Source organism: Nymphaea colorata, chromosome 4 (genome assembly GCF_008831285.2).
Source record: "Nymphaea colorata isolate Beijing-Zhang1983 chromosome 4, ASM883128v2, whole genome shotgun sequence".
Lineage (NCBI taxonomy): Eukaryota > Viridiplantae > Streptophyta > Magnoliopsida > Nymphaeales > Nymphaeaceae > Nymphaea > Nymphaea colorata.
The window spans coordinates 3,700,005-3,713,963 of record NC_045141.1 but is presented as its reverse complement, the minus strand read 5'-3'; the positions used below and the strand labels follow the sequence as shown (position 1 = coordinate 3,713,963).

At 41.9% G+C, this 13,959-nt stretch overlaps 1 protein-coding gene across 1 annotated transcript; it reads left to right on the top strand.

Annotated features, from left to right (window-relative positions):
* The first annotated feature begins 3,838 nt into the window (after positions 1-3,838).
* LOC116252577 (nitronate monooxygenase-like) lies at positions 3,839-12,750 on the top strand. Its single transcript, XM_031626936.2, is given in 6 exon segments — positions 3,839-3,976; positions 10,412-10,621; positions 11,480-11,578; positions 11,899-12,044; positions 12,142-12,367; positions 12,457-12,750. Coding segments are annotated over 6 exon segments (1,026 nt in total). The 3' UTR covers positions 12,664-12,750.
* Positions 12,751-13,959: the final 1,209 nt, after the last annotated feature.

The window sequence follows — 13,959 nt, the reverse complement described above, 5'->3', positions numbered from 1 at the left end:
TTCCATAACATCATTGCTGGGACCATGCAAGGAGACTCCTCATCCACAATACTAATGCTGCATAAGCGTCGCATCGGGACTATCATTGCTGTGATAAGGACTTTCATACCTAAAATCATCTGGAAATCATCCTTCGGGACCACTGAGAAGTTGGCTTTATTTGACCAACTCTCAATCTTCACAGCCACATCCCGAGCTACTCCTTGGATGGGCTTTGCCTCCGAGTTCACTGCCTCCATGCGTAACTCTCCCTTTTCGAGGGTGAGGCCTAATCTCCCCGCCTCTTCATCCGAGAGAAGTTATGTGTGACACTCATGTCCACCATAGCCATCATGGACTTTCCATTTATTAGGATATCTAGGTACATAAGTACATTGGAATGTGTCGTTGTCACCTTCGCTTTTTCTTCCATTTTCAAAGTACTCAGAAGTTGGAGAGCACCCATCTTTGGGCCTTCCCCTTCTTCACCTTATACTGCATTAGCAGATTGTTTTGAAGTACTTGTTTTGTTGTTTCCTTGATTTGTGCATCTAAACAAGAGATCAGGACCACCACAGTGCCAACATTTCAATGGCTATTGATGTAGACAAAGAGATTTGAAGTTGTTACTATCTCTTCCATTTCCACCACCGCTTCTCTAGATAGCCAAGCAAGTAGTTCCTCTGACTTGTTGTCCAGTCCTTCTACTATTGTTGCCACCATTGTTGCTAGTGTTCCCACCTTTCTTTGTACCATTGAAGGGCTTATATTCAAACTTTGGCCGTCTATTTGTATCAATCAACAGCTCGATAGCCACAAGAGCACTGCTCAAATCCTTTAGGTCCTGCTGATGAAGTTCTTGTTCCGCCCATGACTATAAACCATTCATAAAGTGGAAAAGTCTATCTTCATCTGACATACTTGTAATTTCTAACATCTTTCCCGAAAAGGCTTTTACATAGTCATGGATTGAACCTATTTGTTTCAAGTCCATGAGCTTTTGTCTGGTTGAGTACTTTGTATTTTTAGGCAAAAAGAAGTTACACATATCTTGCTTGAATCCTTTCCAACTGTCAATGACACAGAGGCATTTCTCCATATCATTTTCTCTTCGATGCCACCAAAGCATGGCATTGTCCCCCAAAAACATTGTGATCGTAGAAATCTACATTCCATCATCGAAGATTAAATTTACCTTGAGAAACTTCTCCACCAGATAGAGGAAGTTCTCAAACTCTTTAACATCTTGAGTTCCATTATATCTCTTTGGTTCAGGGACTTTCAGTCGAGGTGCAGCACCAACACCTCCACCTTCGCCCAAGGAAGCGAACCGATTCTCTAGGGACCTATTGTGAACTTTGAGGACTTGTAGCTCATTCTCCAAGGCAGCCATGCGTGCCAGAGCATCCTCCAAGGCAGAAACGCTGCATGCATTCTCAAAGGGGCCATCCTTTGAACGATTGTAGATCCAATGGTTCGATTTTACAAGGACCAAACTTAGGCTAATTGCAATTTTAAGAACCATGAATTTAAAATTCCCAACTGAGATTAGGAGGATAGTTGCTGGGTTAACAGATTAATGGCATAACTTATGCATGTTTCAAACAAACAAAAAAAAACTAAATTCAGGTTTTAATTCAATGATCTGATTTTAAGATTAATGATTATGAAGTGCAAGAGTGTATTTTTATGCAGTTTTATCAATTAATGCTATTCAATGGATTCTAATAAAAGCACTGTATAAGTATCACATATGTATGTATTATATATGTATTATTATATATATAATATATACATATTTATATGTGTATACATATGTATATGTATGTGCATATATGTGCTCTATGTATATATTGTATACAAACATACATTTATATTTATGTATGCATACATGCTATATATATATATATATATATATATATATATATATATATATATATATATATAATAATACATATATATATATATATTGTATACATATATATTACATACATATGTATATACGTATATACATTAATGCATATGTACATATGTGTTTAAATATTATATATATATATATATAAATATAAATATAATATATATATATATATATATATATATATATATATATATATATATATATATATATATATATATATATATATATATATATATATATATATATATATTATATTTGTATAATATAACATATGTACTATACATATACATATATAGACATATGTATGATACATATTATATACATTATATGTATACATACAATAAGGGATGAAATGAATAGCTCAAATCTCATTCGTATTAAAGAGAACTTCTGATTTATATCCTTTAAATCATTCAATATAAATATAACAATAAGTTGAACTCATTAGATTAAGATTGAATCTGATCTAATAATGATATTTTACATTCACATTCTAATATAAATCTGAATCTCATTATAATATGTTAAGATACAACTTTCAAATTGTATAAACCCTTGTTATAGCACTACAAAAAAACAAAGGATTTACCGAAGGCTAAAAAAAGTTGGTAAAACGCAACGACGTGTTGGTAAATGTTTTACCGACATTTGTAACGAGTGTCTGTGACAACTATCACCGACATTCTAGCGCATGTGTTAGTGTAAAAATCGTCATGGAAATTTTACAGCATCTTCATGTTGCTCCAAATTGAAGTGGGTGTGGTGGCAGATGGAGCAGTACCCTGCCTCTCCAACCACAGCTTGGCACTTCTACAATCCAAGAAAAGCCTATCCCATGAGTCACGTAAACTCTTGAGCACATGGCAACATGGACCTAATTGTTCTCGATGGAAAGGAGTCTCCTGCGACCGCACCACTGGCTTCGTGGCCAGCCTCGATCTTTACAATTTTAGTGTGCTGGCAAGCGAGCTAATCCTTCCTTGTTCGAGCTTCGCCGTCTCCAAAGTCTTAATGTCGGCTGCAATTTCTAAATATCTTGAACAACTTATTTATTTTCACTTTAAAATTAGGTATTTTTTATCGATTGAATTGTCACTATAGAAACATTGTTGATATTTTGTGTTATAAAAGCATCGCGGGACATCTGGAGTGACTCCTACTATATGTATAGATTATAAAATTTTACACAACAAGGTGTTGGACTTGGACATGCTTAACTTTGTAAAATATTCACTAAACAAAATAATTATATATCAATCAATTCTTCAATGTGGTTGAGTCTTAATAAGAGATATAAGCAGGCCCAAATTTCATCTTTCTGGTGACATAGGCGCTGATTGTTTGCCAAAAATGTAAAGGTATCTAACTGCATTTCATATTGCGTTGAATATGTCATTCCAATCCTTCTGTTGATCATTTTGGATGATGAAAAAATTTAATTATTATAATAAACTCTACAACTCGGCATGGACGTGGGATTCTGTCGTGCTGGTTAGAGAAAGCGTGTTATGTATGCACATGATCGTGTAATGATCCAAATGTTATGGTAAATTAAAAAATAAAAAATTGAAAAAAGATGAAAATGGAATTATGAAAATATTAAAAGTACATCTTTATAAAAGGTTTATAAAACACTTTAGCCCCTTTACTTTACAACTCGATGACAACTGGCTTGGTCTATACAATGCGGGACTCTTCCCACTTTTTAGGTGTCCCTCACTTTAGGAGACCATGGGGCACGCGGAGTCTGTAGTAAGGCAGATATATGGAGAATGGACTCGTTAGGTGCACGTTTAGTTGATAGACCACACGCGGGAGACGCCAAAAATTTCCGTATAAAAAGGGAATCGGAGGCCTCCATGCAGAAATCATCAGCTCCAAGCTCTCCTCCAGATCAAGCAGTGCAACTAAGTTTGGGGAGGAACCACTTCAATTTCGAAGATGGCCGTGACCTTCGGATCGATCCTCGGGTTCGACAATGGCATCATGGTGGCTCTCATGGGTGTCGATGTCGCTGGAAGCGCCCTTGTTGCTGCCGTAGCCAATGCTGGAGGAATTGGCATCTTGGCCAGTCGACTGGTAGGAACTACTTTCATATGAGACTTGAGTCACCTAGTTGGTTCTATCCTTTTACAGGGGAACTTAAGATCTGCATCTTTTTTAAAATTGAATCTGTTGTGCAATGTATTTTTAGATTCGGATTCAATTTGGCCCTACTTGGATTGGAGGTTGGACTGTTTGGCCCGCTTCTAAAAGAAATCCTAGCTCCTGATCTCAGAGGAACCTGCCCTGAGTGGTGCAGATACCCCCGCGGCTTTACAATCTCAATTAGGATTCTGTTCATCCATTTCTCTTCAAAAGCTTCATCTTATAAGAATTATTCCATGTCTTGATTGTTTCCTTTTTTTCATCAGCCATGTTTTTGACATAGTTTGAATTGCAATTTCCGCTTTGTCATACGGAATTTGTTCATACGCCTTGGCCATGTTTGCCAAGTTCTTCATGCATTCATGCTTCAATTCTATTCTTGCTGTGTGTAAACTCATTCCTGTCCCCATTTGGCGCATTTTTTACGGGCTGGACTTTCTTGGGCATAGGCCACTTAAGTTGAAAATTTTAGGGCATTGATTGCAATAGTTTCTGTAATATAACAAAGCCGAACTATAACGACTTCCTAATTGTACGAAAGGGAACAATCAAACCCAAATCTTATTTGCTTAAGCTCTCAATAATGTGCCAAAATTGTCATTGGTATATGAACACATTGTTCACTTTTGTTATTTACTCGCGCAATGTGAGCGTTATTAAATGCAAAGCTATACAATGGGCCCTGCGTGGACAAAAGTTTTAATATTTATTGTTCGTGTTAGGCTGGCATTCTTGCTTTCATGGTCCCTGACATTAACTATTGATCCGTTCCTGTCACGGGCTAACAACTTCGGCCCGTGCGGCATGGCAAGAACCTGATTGCCGCAAGCCTTCAAACCACTGAACGGGGTGCAAAGGTAGTTTGAGAAACAAGTGTATAAAGAATGCTTGTGAATAAAGAAATCTCGCAATGTATTTGCTTGGAAAATTAGTACATCACGAGAAAGATAAGCAATGAGAATGATCTCGACTTTACTTATATAGGATGGCCGAGGCCGCTTACAGGATTCCCATGCCGACCACCCAAAACAAGAAATCTCAATATTTGACACTTAGACTGGTGGGAGGGTACTCCCTTACAAGTAAACATGCATAAGCAAATGACTCAATATGAGTAAATGAAGCACAATGCAAAACAAAGCAAATGACTGTACAGACTCCCAGACACAGGGGAACAGGCTCCCCCCTTCAAGTTATGCACCGTCCTCGACGCCAGCAATTTCATGATAGGCCTTGACTTCCAGCGGTAGCGCTGCTTCATGCGGAATGCATACTCCCAGGTGGGGTTGTGTTCGCCTATCCACTTCACTTGGTACTTCTTCGGCTCCCCCAAATAGTTTGTCTTGTGCCGAAGAATCTCTTCCATCTGACGATCCGCCGCTCGCTTGGTCGACGGGGCTTGCTGCAGGATCGGGTCTCGTTCTGGAATGCTTCTCTCGGGGTCTTCCTCATCGACATAGAAGGGCTTCAGGTTACAAACATGGAATACTGATTGCACCTTAAAGTCTGGCGGCAAGTCTAGCTTGTAGGCTAGCTTTCCGATTCTCTTCAGCACTGTGAAGGGTCCCTCATACTTGCGGATCAATGACCTGTGTCGACCACTAAAAATGCCTGTGCGATCAAGATAGAGCTTCATGAGGACTTGATCACCCACTCGGAATCCCATTGGCCTTCGATTCTGATTTGCAAACTTTTTCATCTTTTTGGTGGCCTTGTGTAAGAACGCCTTAGCCATTTCCGTCTGTTCCTGCCAATCGCGAACGAACTGGTAGGCAAAAGTGGGTCTTCCCTTTTCTTGGGCTGCAAAGGTATGCGGCATCAATGGTTGTTGTCCAGTGGCTATTTCGAATGGACTATGTCCAGAAGACTCGCTCTTCTGCAAATTGTAGCAAAATTGAGCTACATCCAACAATTTCACCCAATCCTTTTGATTCGCGCTGACATAGTGTCGAATGTATTGTTCCAATAATCCATTGATTCGTTCAGTTTGGCCGTCCGTTTTAGGGTGGAAACTTGTTGAGAATAATAAATCCGAACCCAACAAACGAAATACTTCGCGCCAAAATTTTTCTGTGAAGCGAGCGTCCCGATCATTGACAATGCTTTTCGGCACGCCCCAATGCTTGACTATATGCTTCACGAACAACTCTGTCGTCTTTTCCGCGGGACATTCTTTAGAGGCTGGGATGAAGGTGGCATACTTTGAAAATCTATCCACAACCACAAGGATGGAGCTGAAGCCGTCAACTTTGGGCAAGCTGACGTTGAAGTCCATGGAGAGGCATTCCCAAGGACGTTCTGGAATAGGAAGAGGCACCAGGAGACCGGCAGGCTTCTGGTTTGTTCCCTTATCCTGTTGACAGATCAAGCATCTTTTCACATAGGCTTCAACGTCGTCGCGCATCTGTGGCCAGTAATAGCCACGTTCGAGCAGTGTCAGTGTCCGCTCCTGGCTAGGATGGCCAGCCCACAACGAGTCATGACACTCCTTCAGCAACTCTCGTCGGAGATTGCCCCATCTAGGCACGAACACTCGTCCGCTCTTTGCCATCAAAAGCCCATCTTGTAGCCAGAATCGTCGCGTCTTTCCCACCTCCGTTGTTTCGACCAAGTGCTTGGCCACTGGGTCCTGCTTCATGCCTTCTCGAATCCGCCCGAGAAGAGCACCCTCGAGTTGCGCTTCAGATGATGTTGTCTGTGTAGCTGCCAACTTCGCCTTCCGACTCAATGCATCGGCTACGACGTTTGTCTTCCCTGCCTTGTACTCCAAGGTGAAATCGAATTCTGCAAGGAATTCCTGCCATCGAGCCTGCTTCGGACTCAACTTCTTTTGAGTCTGGAAGTAGCTTGTGGCTACGTTATCAGTCTTTACCACGAATTGGGACCCCAATAAGTAATGCCTCCATGTGCGAAAACAATGAATAATGGCTTTCATTTCTCTTTCGTGCACGGAGTACCGTCGCTCTGCGTCTTTCAGCTTCCGACTCTCATAGGCTACTGGATGACCTTCCTGCATCAAAACTCCGTAAATGGCAAAATCTGATGCATCCGTGTGGACTTCAAATTTCCTTGTGTGGTCAGGCAACCTGAGCACAGGCTCCTGCGTTAGGGCCCTCTTCAACTTCTCGAAGGCATCTTCTTCGAGCTCTTCCCAAGCCCAAGTTCGGTTTTTCTTTAACAAATCAGTGAGAGGCACAGTTATCAAAGAATACCCCTCAATGAATCGTCGATAGTAATTTGTCAAACCGATAAAAGAACGTAGTTCTGGTACATTGGTTGGCGGTTTCCAGTCTCGAATTGCCCTCACCTTTTCTGTGTCCATTCGCAGCTGACCTTTTCCCACAATGTGACCGAGAAAACTGATTTCCGGTTGACCGAATAGGCACTTCTCGCGCTTCACATAGAGTTTGTTTTCCTCCAATACCTTGAACACTGTCTGCAAGTGTTCCACATGGTCTCTTATGGAGCTGCTGTACACTACAATGTCATCAAGATAGACTACCACGAACTTATCTAAGTACGGATAGAATATCTTGTTCATTGGAGTCGAAAAAGTGGCTGGGGCATTCATCAACCCGAACGGCATTACCAAGAATTCAAAGGCACCGTAACGAGTGACGCAAGTGGTCTTTGACTCGTCGCCATCAACAATCCAAACTTGCCAATATCCTGATCTGAGGTCTAACTTGGAAAACACTTGAGTTTCACCTAGTTGATCAAACAGATCTGCAATCAAAGGTAAGGGGTACTTGTTCTTCACCGTTACCTTGTTCAATGTTCGATAATCCGCATATAGCCTTTTTGAGTCGTCATGCTTCGCTTGGAATAATACTAATGCACGAAAAGGAGCTTTGGAGGGTCTGATTATACCTCCAGCTATCATCTCATCCAACTATCGTCGAAGTTCTCTTAATTCTACAGGGGTCATTCGATATGGTGCCATTGTCGGGGGTTTGGCACCAGGAAGGAGTTCGATGACATGATCCACCTCACGTCGAGGTGGCAGCCGTCTAGGGAGCTCCGCAGGCATTGTTCCTACGAATTTCGCTAAGACAGGCGCAAGCGCCTCTGGGACCAAACCAGAGGAGTCATTAGTCACTTTCCTGATTGCCACCAAGTACGTCTCTTCGCCGTGCTTGAGGCCTTTCTTCAACTGAAGGGCAGATAACATTGCGGCTTTGCCCTTATCCCTCTTTATCGATGTTATTGGAACCATACAAAGGGACTTCTCATCCATGATACTGATACTGCGTAGGTACGACATTGTAACCATTTTCGCTGTACTGAGGAGCTCCATGCCTAGGATCATCCGGAAATCATCCATCGGGACTACCGAGAAGTTGGCCCTTCCTGACCAACTCTCAATCTTCACAACCGCATCACGGGCCACTCCGTGGATGGGTTTGGCCTCTGAGTTCACCGCCTTCATGCGTCTCTCCCCTCTCAAGGGTTAGGCCTAGTCTCCTCGCCTCTTCAACTGAGACAAAGTTATGTGTGGCTCCCGTGTCTACCATAGCCAGGGTAGACCTTCCATTTACCAGGATTTCTAAGTACATGAGCTCGTTAGAAGGAGTCGCTGTCACCTTCACTTTTTCCTCCCTTTTTATGGTGTTCAGAAGTTGAAGTGCACCCATCTTCGGTCTTTCCCCTTCTTCACCTTGTGCCGCATTAGCAGATTGCCTTGAAGAGCTTGCTTGATTGTTCCTGTACACGCTTTGGATATTGCCTTCCTAAGTGATTACCATCGCAAAACCAACATTTCAACACTCTATTCTGAGAGTTGTCGTTTCTGCGAAAGAAAGTTCTTCTTTCGACTTGGCGCTGAGTTGATGGTTCATCTTTCCGTTCCCTTCGATCCTCTTTCTTTCCTTCATGGTCAGGCTTCTTCGACGGCTTGAAGGCGTTAGTGTAGTTCTTGCGCTGAGTATCAGCCAAACGTTCTGATACCACATAAGCATCCTCCAAGGTCTCTGGATTATTCCTTTTCATTTCGGATTGTGCCCACGACTGAAGTCCCAAAATAAACCAGTTCAATTTATCTTGTTCTTGCATATCTGGCACATCTAACATCAGCCTTTGATAGGCCCTCACGTAATCTTGCAATGATCCGGTATGTTTCAGTTCACCAACCATCCGATAGGCATGGCGTGTCGCATTCGGGGGCATGCAGTAAGTTCTTAACTCTCGCTGAAAATCATGGAAAATGTCTATTGTGCAGATCCCCTTCTGAATGTCGAGTTTTTTCCTTCTCCACCATGCCACAAGATCGCCCTCTAGCAACATAGCCGCACTCTTGACTTGAAGGTCGTCCCCCATAATGCCTTACAAGGTAATACTCTACTTGGAATAAAAAGTTGTCCATCACTCGACTATCCCGAGTTCCGTTGTATTTAGCTGGTCTCTGAACATTGACCCTCGCTGGCCGATCGTCACCTCCACCTACAGAGATCTGTCGCTGTAGTGTGCAGTTCTTTACTGAAGTTCCTTGACTTCAGCCTGTAATGCGGTCACTATGTTAGTCAGTGCCCGATCCATGGCCACTAGGTCAGCCACTTGTTCCCGCAGTACCTTCATCTCGTCCTTCATTTCCCCGAAGGACTCAGCTGCATTACCCAACGCTTCTTCATGAGTAGTTACGTCGGTAGCCAGCATGTTCACCATCTCGATCAGGTCTTCCTGACCCTGGGATGTACCCATCTCGTCAGAATGGGCTACCCCCTTGCCCTTGGCACTTTGCAGATTGTATTGAGTCGCCAGGGCTTCTTCCTCTTCGATCAACGATCGTCGGAGGTCTCTCTCGATCAACGATCGTCGGTGCGTAGTTCTACACCGACTATCCAACCGCTTCCCCAGATTCAGCTGAACCTGGGGCTCTGATACCAGTTGTCACGGGCTGACAACTTCGGCCCGTGCGGCGTGGCAAGAACCTGATTGCTGCAAGCCTTCAAACCGCTGAACGGGGCGCAAAGGTAGTTTGAGAAAACAAGTGTATAAAGAATGCTTGTAAATAAAGAAATCTCGCAATGTATTCGTTTGGAAAATTAGTACATCACGAGAAAGATAAGCAAGGAGAATGATCTCGACTTTACTTATATAGGATGGCCGAGGCCGCTTACAGGATTCTCATGCCGACCACCCAAAACAAGAAATCCCAATATTTGACACTTAGACCGATGGGAGGGTACTCCCTTACAAGTAAACATGCATAAGCAAATGACTCAACATAAGCAAAGGAAGCACAATGCAAAACACAGCAAAGGACTATACATACTCCCAGACACAAGGGAACAGTTTCAGTATGGAGATTAATTTTCTTGCTACCATGAGAGAAGGAATAACTTTTCTAACTAATGTCATGTCTTGCAGAATAGCTAAGACGTGACCGTGAAATTGATCACGGCGACCAAGAAGCTGACGACCAAGCCCTTTGGAGCTGGTATTCTCTTGGAGTTCGATAACACGAAGAGCATTCAGGAAATCTTCGATGAGAAACTTGCGTGCCTGCAAGTCTTATGGGGTGACTTCCCAAAGGAGATGGTGGACGAGGCCCACAAAGCGGGAGTGAAAGTTTTGCACCAGGAAAGGAACCGTTGAACCTCTCTCTCTCTCTCTCTCTCTCTCTCTCTCTCTCTCGTCATGGCGACCTATTCTCGTGAAGGCAGAAATTTATGTTAAAATACTGCGATCTGGTTAGAGATGGGACATTTCACGAGATTTGGACAAATTAAATGCATAGGAAATCAAACTAGTCGAATTCTTGCAGCGAAAAGAAACATATATACCAAAATTTCAAAGTCATACATCCTAACAGTTTAAGATTTGATAATGTGTCATTCTCAAAGGCAAACACAAATTTTAATTTGTGATATTTGCAAAATTTTTATTCAAGGTTATGACTTTTATGGCATTAGCATATCTTTGTTCTCCTACATCCTAAAACCTTTGGCTTTTTTTTTTCTCTGAAGTTTACAGAATCTTAAAATTCCGTTGGCAATGATGCCCTAGAGAGCAATCAAATGCAACGAAAAGCTAAAGGGCCCTTGAATTTTCTTGAACAAGACATATGACTACGCTAAGGTCTAGGGAGTTCTTATGTATTGGATTGACAACTAAAAGTATGGAAACGTTTTGATCAAGCAGCTTCTTTCTTTTCTATTGAAAAGAACAAATTGATTTTGTCTGCCTTGCTTTCTGCCAAAGAGTGCCATTCAGGAAGATGAAAGTTTTCTTTCCTTTTGTTTATGAAACTAGACAGAATTTATTTAGAAAAAATAGGAACCTATCAATCGCTACATAAGCTCGGATAACAGTACTACTGTTTCCAAGCATAAAGCAACACCGGCAAATGAATCTAATCCTGCTCTAAGAAGTTCTTAGTCCACCTCCAATTCTTGGAAGAAGACCATGACGACTCGATCTGCTCCCAACTTACTGCAGGTTGGATCGATAAAGGATGCAGAGAAGGCTATTGCTGCAGGTGTTGACTGCATTACAGCTCAGGGAGTTGAAGCCGGAGGGCACATCATTGGAACAGTAAGATCCTTTCCACTAATATCAGGATACTTATTTTCACAGCGTGACAGCATTCTTATTCTTTCCCTCCACACAGCTATGAAGGGTTTCTTCATTTCAAAAAATTGAAAAGTGTAGAATTAAGTTCTAGAGATGGATAAATCGTTGTTTGGTTCTCTGACCAGTTGCAGGTTCTTCAAATTGACATGCAAACGCTTAATTGTTTGTCATCTGATAAGGAAATTTTATAGTGTGATTTGCAAAGTATTACAGCATTAATTGGTTCCTTTAACCGCGCTTAATTGGTTACTCATGCAGAATTCTTTTTAAATGATGCGCAGGTGGGCTTGATAGCTTTGCTGCCGAGAGTTGTGGATCTCGTCGGCGACAGGGACGTTACAGTGGTGGCTGCAGGTTCCATCGCCGATGCCCGTGGATACATTGCTTCCCTCGCACTTGGTGCCAAGGGTATCTGTATGGGCACAAGGTGATCTCCAACACCACATCTCCTTTTCAAGATTTTGCTTTAGAAATATAAGAATTAAGAGTGATGGATGGAAGTGAACTGTTCTTGAACCAAACAGGTTTGTTGCAACGAAGGAGGCATACGCTCATGACTTCTACAAGCATCAGCTGCTGCAATACGCAGAAGCAGACACCGACCGCACGCACCTCTACAAACGAGCTACATGGAGAGCCTACGTTCGCTGCCTCAACACCCCCTTCCACAACCAGTGGAGGAACGCTCCCGAGTCCGTCGAGAACGACGACTCCCAACCCATCATCGGCTACTCCATAATAAACGGCGAGGTTTGTACAGCCACCCACTTGCACAGTTTCCATTTTGCCTCCCATCTCAGTGATCGCTTAAACGCATGCTTTCAACTTGAAATTCACAGAAAGCTGTTCTTCGAAGATTCAACGGGAACACGCCGAACCCAACCACAGCGGGAGAGCTAGAGAACATGGTGTACTATGCAGGCCAAGGTGTTGGTCTGATCACGGAGATTCTCTCGGCCGCAGATGTCATCTCCACCTTTGTTGAGGATGCGAAGAAAATCATCAAGGACTTGAACGATAAATACGTTGTAGCCACCACTTATTGATTACTTCACCGATTGAGTGCTAATAAATGTGGGTCACCATTTTCACTTAGAGACGATCAGGACTCGTGTATGTCTGAACAAATTAAAGGGGCGATGCTATCTAGTGTTTTCATGCTTCTTGAATAAGCTTTTGGCACCTGTGGGGAGATTTGATTTAGTTCCGGATTAATCTCTCTGCATGTTGCTCAAGGCATTGGGTGCTCTTGATCTTTATATTTGGGGTTCAGTTTGTTATGATGTCATGTCTGAGTGTGAAAAGCCTCTTTCTTTCCTATGTCGAAGCTTGGTGTGATTATTCTTGGTTAAAGTATATGATATCGCTTGTCCATTAACATTGTTGCCAAGATCAGTTTTCTCTAAAATTGGGAGCATTGTGAAGTCGTTGGGAATGCGCGCATTTCTAATCCAACTCAAAGAACCGTTCTTTTGATTTGCACTGAGATCGATGAACTGCTGCAAACTGCTTGTGTCAGGAACGCTGCTGATGTTTCGGCTTGACGAGAAAATTTCTTCAAAGCAAATGTTCTTATTGGACATTATAACGGCAAGACGACCAATTTGGCAACTTTTGGAGAACATAAATGGCCAGTAGCGGGCCGAAATCGAGGTCGCGGTAGACCATGGAAGGACTGGCTCATAAGCAAGAAGTTGGCAAACATACCCTCTATTTAACTTAAACATGTAAAGATCCTCATAATTCGCTTGAACATAGGGGTGGTCACCCCCTTATCCCTTGCTCCATGCATGTTATTCGCTAGAACACCCTTTACTCGTGCATTATGTAAAGGTTAAAGTTCTTACAAGCAATGTAATTTCAGTACATGACACGGTCGGTGATATTCATTCCGAAAACCACATTAAAAGTGACATATTTTGTTTTCCATGTGTAATTATGATTTTGTAGGCTGAAAAATATTAATGCGGAGTGCTAAATTTAAAGTCCTCATAAAATCTTATATATGTACTGCAAAAACACGATCAGCTTTTTGTTGATTTTTAGATGTTTTAACATACTTAAAGCATCTCTCTGTTTCCTTTTATAAAAAATGCTCAGATAATATTTTAGGTTTTAGTTTTCACTTTTCAAAACCGTCCTCCCTTTTCATTTATATCTATAATCATCCTCAGGTCATGGGTAAAATTATTTCCAACACTTAAAATGACAGAAACTGTTTGTAACATTATATATATATATATATATATATATATATGTGTGTGTGTGTGTGTGTGTGTGTGTGTGTGTGTGTGTGTGTGTGTGTGTGTGTTGTAACAGTTTATGTCACTTTAAGTGTTTAT